Raw genomic sequence first — 16,417 nt, 5'->3', positions numbered from 1 at the left:
TTAATTACTTGCACTCGTTATGAAGAGTTGGAAGGACTGTCCCTGACAAGCTACAAGAAATGAGATGCACACCAAAGAGCTCTATGATAGATGACGACGAATCGGGTGTGAATAATGGTTTTAAAATTTATCAGTGAATTTGATATTTATGAATAGAAATTTAAAATAGTTAATATATTTTTTATATGAAACATAAATCAACTATTAATTTTCTCGTAAACTTTATACTGCTTCCATCCAATTTTAAAACTTCTAAACATAAATTAAGAAAAACAAAAAAAAAAACATGTTTGTATACAATTATATTAAAATGGTCTCATATTTTTAATAAATTTATTAAATAAAATAGGTGAAGAAATAGAATATTAATTTTATTATAAAATAAAAAATATTTTTTTCGTTTAAGAAAAATTGAAAAGATAAAGTTGTATATAATTTAGAGATAATTATTCTAAAATAGCATTGTTACAAAACAAATTACTTAGTTAATAATCTATTTATAATTTTTATCCAAATAAGTTGAGATAAAATTTAGTTACTGAAAAATCAAATTTTAACTTTTAGTCCATCATCAAAAAAAAGTTAGAATTTGGTTTCGTGAGAAATAAACTATAAAAATTAATATTTTGTTTTTTATTTAAATTTAATATTTTATATGGAATTTATAAAAAATAATAATTTTAAAAACTGAAATTTTCTACAATTTCAGTTATTTAGAAAAATTATGATAGACTACCGAATTTTAACCTATTCTTTCTTTCGACAATAATAATAAAAAATAAAATGCTATACATATGGTGTTAATAGTACGTTATTTTGGTAAAAAAATAAAAATTAAACAGTTTTCCGTTGGAAAAGATTTCAGAAACCCTGTGTCGGTATTCATTGCCTTGGTAATTGCGTTGCAACACTCTGTTCTATGCTCTGCTCAAGCAGTGACTCAGTGATCTAACTATTATACCCAATATAATAATAGAGTTAGCACGTGTTCGACGAAGAATATCGAGGATCTTGTGCTTCATAATGATTGATGGACTCATTCTAATTTCTCATTACAACTTGCATCAATCTTTCCTAATTATCGCAAAATGCGCTTATTTGCTTCACGTACTTGTACAAGACAGTAACACCATTTTTCTACACCCACTCTTTAAACATATTGCCATAGTTGGAACTATACTTGTTTCACCATATATGAGGCTCTTTGTTGGGGCAGTTGAGTTTATTAGGTTATCTGTCACTTACAATTTATTGAACTTTCTTTTAATATATTCAAGGATTAAATTAAGACATCATAGATTTGGTGGACAGGGTCAAGTCCCTGGAAAACTGGAAAATGTTCAAAGTTTTTCTTGGACCAAACAAAAATGTATTTTCTAAAAACAAAACCTGAACATTACACTCTCTCCATTCATAGAAAACACTAATTAAAATATACAAATACCAGAAATCCCAAACAGAGAACATTTTAGACCACTGCAAAAAGAAAATTTTTCGATTAAATGTTGATAAATACACTTCTGGAATATCAAACACAGTCTTGTTAGAAATCGTACGCACCTTGATTTGAGAGCAAAACAAAAATGGTATTAACTAGCCAGGCCAAGCAACTCTGACCAGTTATAACTTACAAGAAGCATCCCTAATAATTAAACTATCCTTGTTCCTGAACCATTTGGTGATCGTTGAAAATCACCCCCAACAATGCAAAACATTGACAAGATCACAACATGGTATTATGTTTTTCACCTTCCAATTTCATCAAATACAGCAAAAACTCATTCCAAGTGTCAACAGCACCTGGTAGGCACCAGTGAACACAGTCATTAACCTTCTTATTCCCAGGCTTAAACCTACTGGGGTGTGCATCAGCCCTCACCACCATTGCATCAGTTACATCTATCAAACCAAACCTCAAACCCTTTTCTCTTGCCGCATTAAACTCCTCCACTTGAATCTCATGCAAGGCCTTCACAATGTCTCCACTTTCATACACCCCTTTTTCTTCCAAGCTAAAGGGCTTGGTCCTGTTACAACTCCCTCCCTCATTCCACGCCCCGTTCTCAAAGTGCTCCGGAGAGTGACTCACCAAAAACGCCACCCCTTTGAACCCTTCAATGTTTCTCAGCGTCCTAAAAGCTGTTTGGAACGCCTTCTTGTAGCCGTAGAAGTTCAGCTCTGTGGAGTTCTGGCACTTTTGACACCCCACAACTTGCCCTTTTTCGTAGAATGTTAACGGTCGGAAGAACCATTGTCCTGTTGAGAAAACCACATAGTCAAAATTCTTGATTTTGCTGCTCCATGCCTCATCTGCCTCGTCTAGATAAAGCTTGGTGGCGCTGTAGTAAGCACGACCACTGGGATCGGAGTCATTGAACTTTACTAAAAAGGGCGACCACAGTGTTGTGACAGTGAAATTGTAATCAGCCACGAACCACCATCTGAAAAATATGTCATCATATGATGTATGCTTCGCTGTAATATCCTCAGGATGTGCAACCTGATAGAGTAATCACAGTCCAAAAAATCAATAAAGGGGAAAAAAATCTAATTGTAATTCAAAGGATAGAATTGCTTACTTACAGTATTTATTAGGCACAGTAAAGACTCAAGTTGATTTCTTCCCATTGAGTCTCCGACAAAGGCGATAGACTTTCCTCGTACCAGTTCCAGGAACTGTGTTGCATCAAATAGTGGGAGCTCACAATCATGAGGTTTCCACCTTAATTTGAGAAAATCTGTGTCTGGTCTTCCATTCTTGATGCAATTAAGCTGGTCTAGTATGAAAGGGCAGGTTTGGTTAGAGTAGTAAGGTTGCTGGGGATATGGGACCCAATTTCCGGAAAAAATGTTGCACTTTTTTGTTTGGTTGGTTTCCAAGTTGGTGGTGGGAAAAGTGTTTGAAGATGGTTGCATGAAGTTTCTGAGCAGAGGAAGGAGTAGCACGATGAGAAACAGAGTGAGGGGTAACAAGAACGCACCTTTGGGAATGTTTCCTGAGGCGTACATCTCCGATGTCTCTGTCAAACTTCAGAAGTACTTGGCCAAACTCTTGATTAATGAACAAACGCTTTGCTAAATAGCTTCTAACCCCTTTCTACTTTTTGGAATATAGTGATCTATCTACTCTGAAGCTGTTGGTAGTGGTTAACTGGTTATTTTATTGCAGATATTTGTTCTCTGTGTGCGTGTTGATTCGCAGCTGGAACCAACATTGGAGGCTTCACCTTCTTGAAACACTGGATAATTAGCCCTCTCTGTGGTATCAATACTCATTTTTATTTATCAGAAGTAAGTTAGAAGCTATGTTTGTTTTATTTACAACGTTATCTGTTTTCTTCTTTCCAGATTATAAATTTTTAATTACAGAAGAGAAGAGTTGTATTGGTAAAGATTTAAACCAAGTATTGATAATAATGACAGTATTATTACAAATAAATAAATTTAAGACAATAAATCTTTATTTTATAGAAAATTATTCGATTTTTAATCTTTAGGGTTTAAGTAGTTGTAAACAAAAAAAAATAAAAAATCAAAACATTCTATCTGTGGATGTAATTCTTTATATGCACCTAGCGATAAAAATAATTCTTTTAATTAACTTTTATCCATTAGTGCACTAATTCCATGTGAAATCTTGTTAATCAAAGAACTCACCTATTTTCCACTTCTTTTCTTATTTATTTTACATCATTCAACAACTTTCCTTTGACTTTTTCACCTTTTGGCTCTTTCTTCTCAATTTTTCATATATTTCACTTTTATTAAAATTCAAAAAATCATCTTTCTTTCAAAATTAAGATCAAAACATTTAATAAAGATATTTTTAGTTCAAATATAGTATTATTTTATACGATCAAATATTCTTTCGTATATGTAAAATTCATCTTAAACCTGCATAATTATAGTAAATAAGTAATGCAAATACAGATTTTACTATATTCTTTATTATTAGTAGAAAAATTTAAAATGGCAGAATTACGTTGCTTTCATTATTTATTTAATGATTTTATAATTTTTAACAAACTTTAGTTAATAAGAGTGTGTTAAAGAGTGTGACACTAACATTTATGAAAATTTAATTGAAGTAAATGGCTACATTAAAAATACGTTACAAAGAGTGTGTTAAAGAGTGTGACACTAACATTTATGAATATTTAATTGAAGTAAATGGCTACATTGACTCATGAGTTTTTAGGTGTAGTCATGTCAGTTGTTGCATCGGAAAACAAATCTCTAAAAATTATAGATTGGCATTTGCTTTGACTCAAAATTAAAAAGAAAAATGTGTCATAAGCCATTTTTTTATATATAAAATGAGAATATGTTTAGGAAGGAAATTAATGAGAAATTAAGTGAAAATAAGTATATAATTTTTTCTTGATAACTGATTATTGTCAGGCTTTTTCCAAACTGTTATGCAGCGTCAAATAAATAAAAAAATATTAGGAGAGAAATTAGCTTTTAATAGTATTTATTTGGCACGTGACACAACTTACAAGGTCAAAAATCTCGGATCTTGATTTAGTTGGATTAGGTATCATGTGTGACTTCATTGGCCGATTCCTTGCATCACTGTTCTCAATTTCCTCCTTTATTGTTTTTTTATTCTATATACAAAATAAGAACATATAATAAAATTTTACTTATCTTATTTAAACAGAAACAAAATTTTATTTTTATATGATAAAAAATATACATGTCAATTAATTAAAAATTAGATAATAAAGTAAGAATATAACAGAGGAAAATAATTAAAAATATCTTAAATTTTAAAAATAGCAGATAAAAAAATAAAGTTTTTCCAAAAAGAATTAAAAATAGAATGAAATAAATGTGGATAAGAATCTCAAGGGTATTATATTAACACTAGTTAAGAAATTAAGAGGATTTTTTATTTGGATGTATGATAATGTATATTATTTTTGTGACTTTTAATGCGTTTTTTTTAACAATTTTTTTAAAAAAAGTTTTTTTCTTCTAATTCCTTAGTCAAGCACACTTACTCGTAAAACCCTTAATATGTTCACAACATTTTAATTTTTTTAGTTAAATTCGACAATTTTTTATTTCTTAACCAAATTAAGTATTTATTTATAAACTATAAAAAATAGTATTTCTTAAAGAAATGTACTGATTTTTGTGAAAATTATTTTTTGATTTAATTAATTTATACATTTTAGTCTTCGAATCACTTTCAAAAACTAACAAATGAGTGGAGTTTTTCTAGAAATTGATTAAATCGTAACAAATAGAGCATTAGCTTATTGAATAATGTGGATATATATATATATATATATATATATATATATATATATATATATATATAAGTCTTCTAATTAATTTAAAAAAAATAAATTCTATTTTGTTTTAGAGTGGGACATGTATTAAGAAAGAGAAATATTTATGTATAAAATCATTTCGCTAAACGAAAATGATATCATTTTTCGTAACCTAAAAGGGATAGTTCAGACAAATATGGTTTATGACGAATCATAAATTTTAATTCTTGCATCGCATCTTTAGGTATGAAACGTTGGAGAGATATCTCCAACGTTAAAATTTATACTACCTACTCCAATTTTATTGGGTATCAGGTGTAGCTATATACTTATTTAGTGATTTTACATATTTAAATATTTTTTTAAGTAAGAAAATAGTAAATAAAATATTATTAAAAATACCATATTTAATCTTTCAAATATTAGTTTGAATTCATCGATCTTTCCGCTTGAAAGAATACATGACTTTCTAGTATCGTTGTAAAATTTACAGTATGTTTTATTTCAAATTATTCCTCTATGGTGCAACTCACCACAAAAATAACAGTTTTACTAAATTTCTTCCTCTCACTTTAAAAATCATGCATAAATTTCAAGTGCTTTCAAGAATCCATGCTCTGTCTGAAACCATGATTCCCGTACAAAAAATTCTTCTCTTGTTGGGCCTCTCCCTATCTATAAATTTGATATGGGCTTTTATCAAGGCCTCCATTTAGAATATGGACCCATTTAGAAGTGGACACCAAATTCACTTCTGCAATATGTAGGGCCTTGGCTAATTTCTTATGTTATTCAACCTTATTACACGAATTATATGTCAGGATCTATAAAATTCTTATCCCAAAATTTTTATAGAGATGCAAAAATAAAAAGGCCACACAGCAGTGTCAAGGAATACTGAGATCAATGTATGTTCTTATTCATTCTACACACCAGTCACATAACATTAATTCTTGCACAAATAAATAGTTAGTTTGATACGTGATTATTAACATTAATCTATATGCATTCACTTTAAACTAGTATTCTAGTAAGCTATGGCAATTCCTAGCCTTTAGAAAAGTAGAGACGTTAAAAATGTTTGGATAGATAACTTGTCAAAAACAAGAAAGATATATCTGTAATAGGCAATCTCGTAGGGTCACTGATTCAGCTTTCAGAAGTGAGACTGTCTTCACTGGTGGTGTGCTTTGGATCTGTAATTACCACGCCATAAACAGTAACATTTTCTTTTTCAGGATAAACAAAGCATGTATTAGCTGCATATATAGCTATATATAAAAATATAGATATATAGAAAATGATGATGATGATGATGATGACAGAAGAGACATTCTTCTGACGCAGATCATCTTTCTCAAAAGACAAAGCAGTGGGAGATTTGAGTGACAAGGAGGAGGAGCTTTCCCTTTTCTCTTTTGAAGTTAAAAACGAAAATTAAGGGGGCCATAGAAGGAATGAGTTGAAATTTATTTTTACACATTGACCTTAAACCCTTTTGCTTTTGTGTTTTGTGTTTCAATGATTGATGAAAGAATGCAGAAGAGTTTTGAGAGATGATATCAGAAATCTAAGGAGAAGAGATTGAAGAAAGAAGAGACATGGTTATTGGAAAAGCTGAGGACTTTAGGAAGAATAAAAGAGTGTAGCATAGCATAGCATATAGGATAACATGTAGGGTCCCTACTATGCCTGAAATTTCAGCAATTAATTGGAGACAGGTCAGAAGATGGTGGGGGCCACTTCATGTGATCTTGCTATTCTGATAGAGACTCAGGGATTTTCACCTCTTTTTCCAACAATTTTAAATCATAAAGCACACTCATATTCAGTGCATCACGCATAACCTAACTTTTATTTTTCCATTTGCATGGCTACACATTGCTAAATAAATATAAAAAGCACCCTAATCGGCGCCCAGAGATGTACCACCTAAAATAAAGCTCTGATTAAAGTCTCCAATTTTGGTTTATATTGCTTTCAACTAGTCTTGTCTACCATTTATCTTATCTTATTATAACTAAATTCTATACCCTACATCAATTTAAATCCAAATCTTTCAACAATTCATTTTTATTTCAAAACCAATTCACCATCACCAGTGACATTTTTCCTTCCCATCACATTTTAAATCAGCATCATGTTAGTGATGAAGAAAAGAGATGTAAGATTTACAAAGTAATCATTCAGATCATCTAGCATAGGGTTTTTTATTAGAAAATAAACCATTTCCCCGTATCTGATTTAGGTTTCTTAGTTCATTGAACTTCAACACTAATACTCTATCAAGAATACCACACTTGTACATGAAAAATTCTAATCAAATATCTGAAGATACCCTTATAATTCTAGACAAACAAAGATCCATATCTACCCTAGAAGAGTCACATATGCAAAATTTAATCTCCCCCCACACACATCCATGAATACACTCCTCACCCCTCCCACAGAAAATAATTAAGAAAAGGACAAAAATACTTATTCAAAAAGAAATTATGATAAGACAAAATTGTTTTGTTTAACATCAGGATTCCTTCACTCTGGTCTTTAAAAAAAATTAACAAATTTATCAAAATCTTAAATAAAAGTCAGAAAAAAAAATAGAGAAATGATAATTTTTCTGAATGAAATTTAAATAGTCAACTTTTTTTCTACTTATAATTTTTTCAATGTCGTTATTTAAAACATATTAAATAAAACTCACACATTAATCTAACATGTTATATTAGAGTTTTCAAAACGGATAACTCGGTCCGATGTGACTCGACCCACACAGATTGATGGATTAAACGGGCTAGCTCACGGACTCACTTAATTAAAAAAAATATTATTTTTTTATTTTTTTTAGTCAAAACTAAATTCTAATTCTAATTAAAATCTAAATAAACTTTAATACAATCCAAATACAAATAAAAGTCACAAAACTACAAATTATATATTTGTTAGCTAAAAATAACAACCTAACATAACCCAAATAAAAAGTTCAACTTAACAAAAAACACGTGTGGTGAACCAACCCGACTCATCACGAGTTCAATCCAGGTGAACCGAGTTCTAGGTGAGCTGGGTCAAAAATCAACCATTATCGAAATTTATAAAAAAAATTCAACCCAACCTACCTCGAATCCGTGATGAGCCAGATTGGCTCACAAGTTCCAATCGATTTTCACAGCTCTATGTTATATATTATTTATACAATGATTCAAACACAAATATTTATTGTTTTAATAAAAGATATTAAACTATACATAATTGAACGGGATATCATCCCTTAGGAAAAATAGGCAGATGACAACATCTAAAGAACTGTATGCAATTAAATCTAAACTATCTCTCAAGTTCAACTTAAAATAAACTTATTTAGTACATTTGATTTTAACACTTTAATATTTTTTAAGAACAGCATTTCATACCTAGATTAACATCTTCGTTGCAAGAAAAACTATTCAACAAATCTCACAAACATGATTTCAATATTCCAACTACAATGAAACAAATTAACCCAAAGGTCAATGATTTCTATAAATTCTGTACGTATACATACACAGTTTCGAAATGTATAAGTTGTTAACTATCATATTTAATATTTAAAGTTAACTTCTCTTACTAGAGTTAACTTATTCTTCATTGAATTAAATACTTTAATAGATAAAAAAACTCAAAATATACAGAAATGTGTTGGAGAGATTCTAAAGATGTTAAACTAGTGTATTATCTGCAGTGCTTTCTTGATTGCAAATACGCATCATTGAGATGAGACGAGGCATGAGTTGTTTTACTTATTTCCTGATATATTATATTATTGAATGACCTTTGCAGGAATTATGCAACATGTTGCACTTTTGCTGTCAGAACACTTGATGACACGTTCGAAAATTTGTAGCTACCAAAAACAACATAAAAGAAAAAGTTTAAATATATTCAAAATATAACATTTTTAAATTAGATTATTAGTTAGTTTCAACAAGATCAATTCCTTGCATTTATGTGCTGTACGTCTTTCAGGATAAACGCATATAACGAATATTTACCAGTAACGGTTTGTGTAATAAAGAACATAAAAAGAGAAAGGAAAATTCAAATATGGAGTTTTGAATATATTAAGATAACACGATAAAGTTTTTTTTTTTCATACAAAGTTTAAATACGTATGAAAAAAAAAGTGGGTAGAGTATTAAAATTGTCGATGCAAAAAATACATTTAACATGGGTATAAAAGAGTTTAATTTGTTTGTTTAAAACCTCTAAGCAAAAGTGACATTATATTATATTAATAAGTAACTAAAAATAATTAATTTACTTCTGAGTTTAACTGATAATTGATGTTAAAAGTTTATATTTTAAAGACTCGTCATATTTAATATTAATTTTAAAATTGATTTTATAGTGCATAATTTTCCATACATCCATATAAAGTCATTTCTCCTTCTATTTGAATGTTTTGTTTAATGATGGAGGTACAAAATTTACTAGTGTTTGCATGAGAGAATAGTACATATGCATGAATTATAGAAGATGAAATTGCGAGTTGCATGGTTTATGAAAAAATAAATATAATGAAATTTAGATACAGTTTCCAATATTCTAAAAGAACTAAAGTCGGATGCGCATTTAAGAACCTAGGAATAGTAGATAGGTTTGGGAAAGATGGGTTTGGTTTCTGGTCTTTCACTTATAGAGCATCCTTAATTTCTTCTTGATTTTATCTTCTGATGGAGAAAAAGAGAGAGAAACAAACTAATATTGAACTTCCTCTCATATGGGGAACATAACCCCTTTATGTAACCTCTGACGGTTAATATTTTCTAACAGTACTATTTCTAATGTGTCCCCTTCATCAAATTAGAATATCATCGGTATTCACAGTTAAAGATGTTAAAATAGGTTGGAACTTGCAAGTCAACCCGGCTCATCACGGGTATGGTCCGGGTTAAGTTGAAATTCTTTTACAAATTTCAATACAAATTAATTTTTTACCCAATCCACCTAAAATTTGGCTCACCTGAATTCGTTGACTCACAAACCCGTAGATAAAGAGTCATACAAGTATTTTTATGTTGGACTTTAAATTTGGGTTGAGTTAGGTTATTTTCTTAGCCAACACATTAGTAATTTGTATTTTTGTGATTTGGTTTGTATTTGGAGTTTAACATCATTTTGGATTGCATTGAAGTTTATTTAAATTGTAATCAAAATCATAATTTAGGTTTGTTGAGACTGGAGAAAAAAAATTATACTTTTTGTTAATTAAATGAGTGAGTGAGCTAACCCATTTAATCCACCAATCCATAGTGGGCCGGACCAGGTTCAAAAAAATTTTAGCTCGCTAATAAGTGAGCCGAGTTGGGTTGACTCACTAAATGACCAACCTGTGTGGTGGGTCGGGTCGGATTAGGCTAAATTACTTGTTTTGACAGTTTTATACACAGTTAATATTTTCATAATAAATTTATATACTCGTAGACATAAATATAATTAATCAAATCACTTTAATAAATTGGTTAATAAAATATAAACGTCCAAACATATTTAATTATTTATTATATATATAATGTTTATTATTTTATTGAAAACACATTGAACAACGAACAACAAGATTGTTGTGATGCTCCTCAATGGTTTTCAACTCATTATCCAACATGTTTTAGTGAAAGAAAAAAAATGAATTAGTATTTTATGTTAATGACAATATATCATATTATATTAATCACAAAAATTTTACATCTTTTAACAACGGTGGAACAAAATAACAAGTAATTAACAAAATAAATAAATAAATAAACCACGATCAATTAGAAAATTTTAAAATTTTAAGTACTAAATAAATGAAAACTCAATTAAAAATATATAAATTTGTATTTAAAATTTAAGTTCACTAAATATAAACAAAACATTACATTCATCAAAAAGTTAAACCTTAGTTTTCCATATTGTTAAAAGCGAACAGCTTCCATTAAACCTAACCATGTGAGTAGATTTTGTAGGTCTTTTAATGGTTGTTGAAAAACCCGTAAGGGCATACTTGTTATGATTCATTTCACTCTAAAGGCCAACCATGAAGACTTTTTCCATTGTTTGGTACAACCAAGACACATAATCCTGTACAAAAAGGTTCACGGAACACATTTTGTCCACATACAAAAGGATCATCTGATTCGACCCTTGTCATACAGACACTTACATATTTATGTCAGCACATACCAAAAACGATGAACTTCTCTCAAAAAAGCATCAACCAAGCAAAATGATCATAACATTCAAAAGGAACTAAAGCTGCATCTTGTCATCATCTTTAACGATATTAGCAAGTAGAGAAGCAACAATCCTACCAAATTAAGAATCATATATCGTATCTAAACCAATGTTTCATGGTTTTTTTTTTTTTTTTTTAACACCGAGGAGAAACACTACGTACACTTTTGGTGAGACTTTGCAGTAGCACAACTTCTGAAAAGTTGCTTCAGACAAATCTTATCCAACTTTAAGAGATTGAATACACGCTACGCAAATCTTGCTTAATAGCTTCCATGCATATCCTCCTCTCACATCCATGTCTTCGTAATGATGTATTGCAAATTTCTAACTTAAGGTCCTCTAACACTAATTTCTCATTCACACACTTCTCATTTTCACTATAAAGTTCACTCTCATGTCCCTTTTACCCAAATTCCCATACTGCTAACATAGTGTGATTGTTGTATACATTCCTAAACTTCAAGTATTCCATCATTGTTTTATATATTTTTCTCTCTTTGTTCATAAAGAAAAAAAAAAAACTCAAAACGATCGGAAGCTAGGGATTAATTTATAATGAATTTGTTGCAGTATAAAAAATAACAAACAGATATGAAAGGAAATAAGCTTCAATTTCTCAGTGTTAATTTTGCAAAGGTTAAAAAAGCGGTGTCTATATTCTTTGAGTACTCTGCTACAATATATTCTTGCTGTCAATACTAATAAAGAAAAAAGAAGAATGGGGTCGACATATTCTTTGAGTGCCTCTGGTTTTCTTTCTTCAATGTTTTCTTTTTGCTTAAAAGAGAGAGTGGTGCAGTGTATGAAAATTTTGTCAATGCTAATAATTGATTTTACTATGTACATGTGGCGCACGTGGGCCAATTTACACAATGTTGTGCGCTTTTTCTATGGTTATAGGTGCCTCCTTAAGGTCTAAGTTTTTTAATGTTGTAATTGTAATTTGAATATGGTGACAAGGTTGGGTGGCGGGAATTGAAAATACAGTGGGGTTAGTGGTGATAGGTGAAAATGAATAATGACGGAGGACATGTTTCAGAGCTCATCATTTGAAGAAGCGTTAAATATATTTTTGATCTTTCAATTTGAGTGAAATTTGAAATTTGTTTTTTTTTGAAAATTTTGAACAAATTTAGTTTCTCATCTTTAGAAATGCGAGAATTTAGTTTTTTAATCTATTTTTTTTAATTTTATTTGACGTTTCAAATGTATTTCTCAACTAACATCGAAGTAAACATATGTCAAATGGTGTAAACTAAAATATTATAATGAAATGTGTTTAAAACGCCAAATAAATTAAAATACTAAATTCACTCATTTACAGAGTTGAAAAACTAAATTGATTCAAAGTTTATAAGAGGGACTGATTCCAATTTTTACTAGGAGTTAAAGGATCAAAAACATATTTAACCATTTGAACAATAATAGTTTTCAAAAAATAATCAATATTTTTATTAGGATTAAATATTTATATAAATTTCAACATGAAATTAATTTTTTTTTCAATAATATTAAATGTTTTTATGTAAATATTTATGTAAGTTTTCTATTGGCACATACACTAGAACGTAACGTGTCAAATGATACAAACAACTTAAACTCCAATACAAAATGTCATTTGACATGTAATAAATAATGATGTTTTGACCCATTTTTTTTTATCCATTTTTAACTCATTACTTCAATTACCTTTCAATTATCTATTTTGATTTTTTTTCCTTAGTTTGATGTAATAATCTAAGAGTGATTAAAATGATGAGTTAAAAATGAGTTAAAAAAAATCAAAATATCATTATCCTAAAAATAATCAATGCAGTTAGACAAGTGGAAATATTCATTCCTGGATTTTAAGAATTAAATTATATCAAAGTTTGAAACAGTAGAAAATTTTAATTTTTTATTAAGATGAAGGACTAAAAATATAATTAACCTTATCTATTATTAAAAAAATTAAATTATTTTAATTTATTATAAGTTAATTGCCTCACACTCTGTTTACTCTTGCGGAAGAAAGGGGACAGATAAGGAAGGTAGAGAAAGTCAAGGTGGTATCCGAAAGTCAAGAATTTGCTTAATTTAACCAATATATAGGGGGGAAATTTGGTGGGCCTCGCTTGTTTTATATATATCTTTTCTCATCTCAACTATACACTGATAAGAAATTGGATGAGAGAGATTCAAAATCTTGATTTCCCCATCTACCCTTCTCCATTCTTAAATGTGTGGTAAAATTAGACAATTTTATAAGAAAAACAGTTATAAAATGTTCTAATCTGAAACTATCGTTACAGTAAATTTGCCGATTTATAATAATTTTGTTAAGTTATATATATAGAAATTTTACTACATCAATGATACTATATGTTAATAAATCCTAAATGCTAAATGTTACTTTATAAAATATTTTAAATATGATGAAATATTAAAACGGTGGATACGTTTAGCCACGTTGTAGATGGTTTATGATAGATCAAAACCTAGGTAGAGGTTCCAACATCACCCATTATATGTCCTTTTCACGACCAACCCTTAATCTCATTGTCTTGAACTTGGCGAGCACTGTTGGTGTAATAATGTGTTTGTGAGACAAAACAAATATGTAAGAGGATCTTCTTTGCCAGCAGAATATTGACATATATGAGACTTCGACAAGAAGCTATGGAAGTGAAGGAAGAAGGAAAGCGACAAGTGATGAGAGAAAAGTGTGCGTCGTTGAGGAAATTCCTAGCGGCTTCTCCGACAATGCAATTTGTGTGGGTAGAATTTTTAACGATGCCACCTCGTAGACATTGATGCTTGTAATGCTTTTTGATCAGTCCAAAAAACCCTAATTCACAATGAAGACCTTAGGGTTCTGAATAATTCACAATCTCTATTATGGCAATGAAGTTGGTGTGCTAGTGCTAGAGGGGAGACCTCACCTCACTTCATGTTTCTCCATACACGAAAAATGCTTCTTCAACTTTGAAGATGGAAATGGTGGTGTTGGAGACGGAGAGAGACGTCAGAACTTTTTATTAATACCCGCAACCACTTGTCCCAGGTTAGGTATATTCACATCTTTATTTTAAAAATTTACAAAATATATTTATTTATGATATTTTTTGTATTGAAATAATTATTTTTATTTCTCATCTCAAAAAACACATTTTTAAAGAGACACAATTCTCTTGAAACTTTATTGTATTTAATTATTTTAATATTTATTATTAAGTAGGGTAGAACAGGGTGAACTGCATAAATGATAGTGGTAGATAGAAACGATGGAGAGAAAAGCATTTGATTTTTCATAGTGTGACAGGTGGTCCTAGCTAGGTGGTGATTAATTTTGGCTTACATAATAGAGTTGTGGGCCCTAACCAAACGTGTGAAATCATGCATCGCCATAAAGTCTCACAACAATCGCCCCCACAAAGATCTCCTCAATATATATATTGACTAAGTGGAAACATTTTTTTTCTTCTTTTATACAATTTTATATTTTAATTTCAAGGTATAATCAATTGCCTTTGCTCAATTATTCAAAAGCCAAATTAAGTTATATGACCTTGGTACAGTAAAAGAATATATTTTTCTTTCCATTTTTAATAACGCAACCACTACATTTCATTGTTTAACAAGACATCTAAAAACGTATTTATTATTTAATATCGTTCGCGAGTATGTTTGTTCATTGCGTATACATGTGCTTGAACGACTCGTGTAAAAATTACGTAGTTACTGTGGGAAGATACGGACACACAATAGTATTCTTTAGATAAAACTTGAAAAAAAAAGTTAGTGTAAAATGACATCAAACAGTAATAATCATTATATTGTTTTCTTACAGCATAAAAAAATGACTATTTATGCTGAATTAGTGAGTCGGGTTATAAAAATATGGTAGTGTATGAACTATTTATTCATTTATTAAGCATTTGACTTCAAATAACATCATTAAAGCTCGTGTTTTTTGGTACAGTATATATGTTTCAAACAAATTAAAAAAGTATTTTATAAGTTTATTTTTTATGAGTTTCTATTAGAGATGTCAAAGACACGGGTTGGCTCATGAACCTGAACATGAGTGAACTCAACTCAGTTCACTTTATGGTAAGCCAGAAATTTTACAATCTCATTCAATCCATCATGGGTTGGTGGGTTAAGAGAATTGACTCACTAATTCATATAAAAAAAATATTTATTTATTTATTTATAAGTATTCAAATATTTAAATAATTTTTTAAGCAAACTATGAGATGACAATCAAAGTAAAATCAAAAATCAATGTCTTCATCATGCTCATCACCGATATATTTTTTCAACCCAAACCAACTCAAACCAATGTTTTCATCATGCTCACCACCAATATATTTTTTCAACCCAAATCAACTCAAACCAATGCCTTCATCATGCTCACCACTAATATATTTTTTTCAACCCAACCCGACTCAAACTCTTTATGAACTAAATTGACTCACAGATTGAAATCCATTTTGACATCTCTAACTTTTATTTCCATTTAACGCTATTATAACATGGACTTTAACTTCAATTATTTGTGCATTCTATATTAACGTATACAATCAATATAATTTTAAGTATTTTAATTTTGAGTATGGGAATATATATGACCTAAATTTTTAAAATATATTGTTTTTGGTTTAATTAAATTTTTTTTGGTATAATCGAGATTTTCTATAATTTAATTTGACAAAAAAAAACTAATATAGCAACAATTAAATTCTACAAATTTCAAAAAAAGAAACACCCATAAATCTTTTAAATCAAAAAATTTAACAAATATGTGACAAACAATAAACGAAGGAGACATAAACCTACAAATTTAGGAGTTATGATGTTTAGAGACCTTTCAGATTTAAAACATAACAAAAAATAAA

The 16,417-nt window shown here is 29.5% G+C and overlaps 1 protein-coding gene across 1 annotated transcript; it reads right to left on the bottom strand.

Moving 5' to 3' along the window:
* Window positions 1–1,466: 1,466 nt before the first annotated feature.
* Window positions 1,467–3,241, bottom strand: LOC114187035 (protein trichome birefringence-like 19). Its single transcript, XM_028075136.1, has 2 exons — window positions 2,584–3,241; window positions 1,467–2,500 (listed from the first exon to the last, which is right to left on the bottom strand). The coding sequence occupies exons 1-2, from the start codon at window positions 3,007–3,009 to the stop codon at window positions 1,724–1,726; spliced, it is 1,203 nt and encodes a 400-aa protein (XP_027930937.1). The 5' UTR covers window positions 3,010–3,241; the 3' UTR covers window positions 1,467–1,723.
* Between the last annotated feature and the right edge of the window lie 13,176 nt (window positions 3,242–16,417).

Source organism: Vigna unguiculata, chromosome 6 (genome assembly GCF_004118075.2).
Source record: "Vigna unguiculata cultivar IT97K-499-35 chromosome 6, ASM411807v1, whole genome shotgun sequence".
Taxonomy (NCBI): Eukaryota; Viridiplantae; Streptophyta; class Magnoliopsida; order Fabales; family Fabaceae; genus Vigna; species Vigna unguiculata.
This window is presented reverse-complemented; position numbering and strand designations above follow the sequence as displayed.